This window comes from Calypte anna, chromosome 2 (genome assembly GCF_003957555.1).
Source record: "Calypte anna isolate BGI_N300 chromosome 2, bCalAnn1_v1.p, whole genome shotgun sequence".
NCBI lineage: Eukaryota > Metazoa > Chordata > Aves > Apodiformes > Trochilidae > Calypte > Calypte anna.
Genome location: NC_044245.1, coordinates 65163789 through 65170444, shown reverse-complemented (window position 1 = coordinate 65170444; position 6656 = coordinate 65163789). Strand labels below are relative to the sequence as shown.

General features: G+C 41.1%; 1 protein-coding gene across 1 annotated transcript; it reads right to left on the bottom strand.

Moving 5' to 3' along the window:
• Positions 1-1700: 1700 nt before the first annotated feature.
• On the bottom strand, positions 1701-2501 carry LOC115597813. Its single transcript, XM_030444657.1, has one exon. The coding sequence runs from the start codon at positions 2499-2501 to the stop codon at positions 1701-1703; it is 801 nt and encodes a 266-aa protein (XP_030300517.1).
• Between the last annotated feature and the right edge of the window lie 4155 nt (positions 2502-6656).

Genomic DNA, 6656 nt, shown 5'->3' with positions numbered 1-6656 from the left:
ACCCAGGGGGCTTCCATAATTTTGGGTGTGCAGAAATACAAAGACAGAATAATGACAATGTTGTGCTGCACTTCAATTGTTGAATTACTTCAATACCTTGCTCACAGATGTGTGCATGTGAATCTAATCAACAAAACTCCTTGCAGACAGCAGAGATTATTTTGAGATATGATTCCTGCTTCTGCTGCAGGAAAAAAAAATCACCAGCTTTTCATACCCCTTGTATGCAGGGATGTGTGTGTGCATGAGTACACAAACACACACCCTCTGTCTGCACACATGCAAGAGCTGAGGATGAAAGGTTTGCTATGTATAGCACAGTTTTCTCAGAAAGATGACTTCTAATAAGAGACTCATCTTTTCATGTGAAAAAAAGCACCCAAAAAAAAAAAAAACAAAAACCCTCAACACACCAAAAACTTGTTTGATTGTTCATCTATCTCAATATTGACAATGAAAACACAACAGGGGAAAAAAAAGAAAGGTGGTACCATCAGAACTAAGTATCTGAAAAAGTGAGATTTTTACCTATCACTTTAAATCGTAGAAAAGGAATATCATCAATATTCAATATCTTCAATTTTCAATATCTTTTCTTCCTGAATAATTCTTTGCTTCAGATCCTAAAACAGAACACTCAACTATTTGGTTTGCTGTCCAGCAGCAGGGATTCACATTGCCTTTTCGATTCATACAAAAAAGTTGCATCCTTTTGCTTTCATTTTCCCTGTGTGTTTGTTGTCTACTTACATCAAATTCCCTGCAGGCTTCCTAACCTTGCAATGGGAGAAGGAGCGCTCTAGGGTTTTCCACATGTCTAATACACCTGGATAAAATGTTCTAATTGTCACCAACTTCCATTAAGCGACAGCAGTAAGGCACAAAATATGCTTGATTTGCAGACACTGGTGCCTCTGGGAGTTAGCAGCAGATTAATAATTGTGCAGACCTCAAGCATTCCCCTGGCACTGCCAGTCTGGCTTTCCAGTGTAACGCCAGATTACTAGGCCTTTCTTTTTAGCTTGCATTCCTAAGGAAATAAGATTTAGGCAGTTGCACTCTTTCCCTGTGCATGTGTTTGACTGTCCTACCTTCCTGCAATAATTTCTGGTCAAGCTGAATGCAGTTTATTGGAGGGCAGGGGCTGCAAATGGACAGCGGCCTCAGCAGTTTTGTGAAAAACAGGCAGCTAGGTAAATATAATCAAGCCTGAGCATAAGAATTGCAGACATCCTGGTTTTGTAGATTCACGTGTCCTTGGGTACAAACCAACCTTAATTTTGCTCAAGTTTTGTTGGTGCTGAAAGTAGAAGGGCGATGTGCCGTATCACATAGTCAGCCAGCAGCAACTCTTGCATCTGACCACCTTTACAGACCACTGTCAGACCAGGTTCCTAGTTGTGGGTTTTTTTTTCTTTTTACAAGCCCATATGCCAAAAAATCCTATTTCAGATGGAGGCTTTTAGTGCAACATCAGAAGGCAGGTTCTTGCACGGGTACATTCTTGCTCCAGTTTCCTCCAAGTAACTTCAGGAGCCACCACTTCCCCTTTCTTCTTGCTCTGCTACTGCTGTTTCCTGTCTGCTCTTGGTGCACATGGGCACATACTCTTGGGTATGAAGACACCACCCCTATGGTATGCAAGCTTACTGATGGCTCTGGTGGCATTACAAAGCTCATTTCTGCATGCAGCAACACGATTATGGTGAAGGTGAGGGCGAGGTTGAGCAAAAGTGTTTCAACACTTCTTTTTTGGTATTTATTACCATGCCATAGCACTCCTGCAATCTGGCCTGCTGCTGCTCCAGCTGCTTATGCAAGCTCCTGATTGAGCGCAACAGCAGAAGCCGTCGGTACATAGCTAGCTGGAGACGGTACTTTTCCTTTTCCTCCTTTTTCTTACTTTCTAAGGTGTCCATTACTTTTGTGGTCTTCATCCAAATGACCCGACCCAGACTACAAGGAACTATATCACCCTTGGCAGTGCTTTCTGCCTGCTGCATGTGGCAACTCCTGGGTTCGGTCTCAGGCAGGGCAATGGCAGCTTGTAGGGGTTCATCAGCCCCACCAGGAACCCTTGGGACCTGTGGCACCTCCAAACTTGGGTCACTATTGCAGTAGGATCTTCTGAAGAACAGGGAGGCAATGCCCACGGGCTGCAGGTTACTGACTACTTCTGGGCCTAATAAGCCACCTAATGATGCATTTACAGACGTCAGATGATGCTCATCCAACTCCAAGGCTGCTCTCTGTGCCTGGTCACCACTAACCATCTCTGGGCTGGTCAGGGCTTCTTCCTGTGCCACAGCCTTGCTGGAGGTGACAGACAGTCTTTCTGGCACTGCTGAGATTTCCTTGTCTTCATGAAGGTTGTCTAAAGAAGGGCTGGCAGAGCAACCAGGGGATGCTGTTACAACATGATTCAGAAACAGGTCTTCATCATCACTGTCATTTTGGATCTCCTCTTCATCTCTTGGTATTACACCTACTGTCTCAGCCATTTATTGAATGAGCTACAGAAACTTTCTGTGGACAAAGTGGAAGCAAGAGCATTTCATTCCCACATACACAGTGAAGATCAGTGCAAAGTGACATTTGAAGAAAGAATCCCTCTTTATATTTAAGCAATGGACCTATTACTTTTCTAATAAAGCACAACCCTTGGGTCACTTCAGGCCATTTCTCGTGATTTGCATTAGGTGTTCTTCGAGACACAACATTAATTCAATAATAATTAAAATGATGTACTGTACTATTAACATTCTCAAATCTTTAAAGGCAAGTGATCTATCCCTGCAGCACTGGCTGTGCTGACTAATTAAACAGAACACAGTTCTAAATGGGCATTGTAAGCAGTTCTCCTATTTAAGAACACAGCTCTAACAAGTGTAGGTTGTAGAGATGGGCAAGTTATCAGGATTGATCAGCTTTAAAGAGAGGTGAATGTACCACAAACAGCAGGTTGCATTTAAATGCCCTCCCCAAGACTAATCTGTCTGCTACCAGCTTATTTACAAGGCTGTCTTTCCCCCTCCTATTAATTCTAACAGTAAAGCTATATTAGCACCACACTAGCCATAGACAGGAAAAAGAAACCGAACACTTACCAAGGTTAGTGGGGGAAAGGAAAAGAGTTACAGTGCATTGTGTCTGTGTATCATGTTTTCCTGAATGTGAGTCAGCACAATCTGGAACAGAAACATCACAGTGCTGGAGTAGGAGCAGCAACAGCGTTCGGCTGTTCCACCCAGCAACAACACCGTCAGTCGCAACCACAGAGGAGCAAGCGCAGGGCTGGTTCCTTCCCCCGCAATGGATATTCTCCCCCCCTCCAGGATCCAGCTTCTATGTCATCTCTAAGGAGCAAAATGAAAACCAGGGTTGGATGACACTTCTTTTCCCCTCGCAAAAACAAGCATAGGCAATTCGTTCTACAGGGAGGGGGACAATATCTATGGCCCTTCCCATCCCTGCCACTCAGCAAGGAGGTAACAGCACCAAAAAGAGTGTGAGGCATTCTTGACTCCAGTGTACACATTTTCCTCCAGAGAAAAAAAGCTTAGATCAATTTTAGCTGCATGAACAAGCTCTAAACCCAAAGATGAAACAAGCATTCAGTGAAGTATAAAGGCAGGCAAAAGCTGTAGATTTAAGTGCTCAATGTACACCCTTGTTTAATTATGCTGGCCTAATCTTTTAGGAGCTCTCTATATCCAGCTAAATTATCCCACAGAACAATAAACTTTACCTGCACCTTTGATATTCAGAAAGCTACCTTCAGCATCCTCTCTCACTTTTAATACCAGGAACAAAATTCACAAATCATCTATCTGTATCTACTTCAGTCAGTTTACCACAGGGCTTCAGTTGCCTGAAGACTTTCTCTGCTCCACTCTGTTAATATAAATAGAAGAAAGAACAAGTCCAAAATACTATCTAGAATCTTCCTGGAGCTGGAAAAGAATGAAGGGAGATCATATCTTGACTTCTACATGTGCTGCAAAACAGATAATAATTTCAGTTTTCATCTGTACTGACTATTCTTCTCTCTGAGGAATTTGTTAAGATATACTTCCAACCTTGAACATACGAAGTCTGGTTAACATAAATTCAGATTTTTACCCTGAGGTCTATCTTGACTCTATTTTTTGGCGCAAGAGATATTTTGCACTGAATTGGTAAAATGAACTGAACCTGCTGTGTTTACATGTCAGATCATGATGCAGGTTATGTAAATAAGACTAGAAAGAAAGCACTAACCAGTACATTAATAAACACTGCAAGTTTGTATCTTGGTGGCTCCCATTTAAATGAATCACAAGTTATGGTAATTGAAGAATATAGCTGATAGAGGATTTTACTGTATTACACACTGCAAATGTTCGTTGTAATATAGCATTATGTATAGTCTTTTAGCTTTGGCTGTTCTCATCTCCAGACCACTGCAGGCATTTCTTCCCACTACGAAGAGCAAAGCAGATGGGTGCTATGGACTGTATGGTCTCCAGCTATGTCAATACTTTTCTTTCAGCTATAGTATTATGTTGTATCTTTGTAGCAATTTTCTTCAAAATAAATATTTTCTAATAGTATAACAGGGAATGAGAAAACAGAAGGTTTTTTTTGATTGGTTGATTCAGTTTTTGTTTGTGGATTGGTTTTGGTTTGGATTTTTGAGGTTTTTTGTGGGTTGTTCTGTTTCTTGTTTTTAAAAGATCTCTGCAGCTTTAATTTTTCAGTAAAAATTTACAGGCAGTGTTGTTTGAAGGAAGGAGAAGGGAAACGAAAAAGTGGGTTGACACAGTGAATTAGTTTCATAAACAATAATATTAAATGCTTTATAGGTGTGGATCTGGATGGGATAGATAGCAGCTCGTACAATCAAATAAACAGTAAAGCTACAAAATTAAAAGTCATCAAAAGAGATGGTTTTTCACAGAGTTTTATGACTTCATCTGTACTCTATGAAGTTAATAGGAAAAAAAAATCAGTCCTTTGGATTTAGAGATTGAGCAAGACAGAAATACCAGAAAAGATACATATTGCTGAAATTCAAGGGCTACTCTGGCTAGGGCTGCATGCCTGTTTGTTATTACCCCCCTTTTTATTGTTCACCGCATCCTAAATTCTCACCTAAAACATCAGATGGAAATTTTCTAGATGGAATCTAGAAGATTTTCAGAGGGAAAATTTCTAGATTCACTTTATACGTGAAAATGTATATGTACTGAACACTTTAGAGAAAAAAAGATTGAAATATGAAAATATGAAAAGCACTGAAATATGAAATCAGGAACAAAAACAGTCTTATGGCTAGGGAGACTTGTGGAAACCCTTCAGGAGGAAGACCTCTTGTGTGAGGCACAGAATGGGGACCAGGGAACAAGACCACAGCTAATTAAAAATGTGAACATATAAATTCTCATTCTAAGATGATACAACTCCACTTCTTTACCCCCCAGACTGTTACCTTCACAAAGTGACTCCTACAGTTTAGCTCCCTTTTATTTGCAATTCAACAGATTAATAAAAAAGACCTACATTAACTTCCTCGGCTTCAAGAGGCACATTGTGCCATTTTACTAAGGAAGAAACACTTAGAGAAGTTTGCTGTTCCACTGGGAGCCTGTTGCAGGCGGACTTCATTCAAAGCCTCTTGCTCACTCTTGGACTTTTTTTCTGATATAATATTTGTGGGAATCTTTCCAGGCAGAAGCTGCCTCAGATTTCACAGTGAATACATCTCTCAGTCCAACACACTGAGAATTTCAGGTAGGTAAAATGAAAGCAAAGACGCCTCCAGATGAGGTTCATTGCATTTTATTACCACCCACTCACGGGTAGATGTGACCGCAACAGTTTCACTGTGTAGACCCTGGGGAGTCACCTTCAAGCTGCCAGTCTTACATGCCCCTGCAGGGTCTATGCCTGCTGAGGTTTTTAATCCACCACACTCCTTGACATATCAGCTACAAGAGGTACTTGGCAACCTACAGACTCATTCGTATCTGTAAGCACGTGCTGAAATGCTCTGTGCTTGCAGGTGCATGGAATGAGGGCTTAACCTTCCTGGTTGTGTCTCTCAAGGCAGCAGGAAAGAAACGATCATGGGGGGCATCCCTGCAGATAGACATGACAACCATTTCTCCTTTCTCTTCCAGTTTTAACACCATGCCCCAGTGTGGATAGGTATGAGGAGAGGAACACACTTGGTCTTGCGTTTTCATGTTTACAAATGTTTTACTGAAGTTCAAAGCAGAGCAGCCAATCACACAGGAAAAGCATCAGGTGATAAACACTGGTGAAGAATTGTTATTATAAGACTGCAGACTGTGAAGTTATGTTGTCTCGTATTGGAGTTTGGGGAGTACTTTTAACAAAGTAGTAAAAAATATCCTATTACACAGTAGTGTAATTCCATATTTTAAATTAATTGCTCTTAAAGATCAAAACCCATATTCTGTCTGTTAATGTGTACACTCACATGGCCGCCTATGAAATCAATGAGATCCACATGTGTGATTCTGAGGCCTAAGTTTTTCCTTACAGATTCTTTACAGTCTTTTTACAGAGCGGTAAGTCATAGAAGAAAGTTGTATGTTCCTTTTCTTCTGCCTCCATACCCAAACCAGACACAAGTTATTACAGGCTGCTCT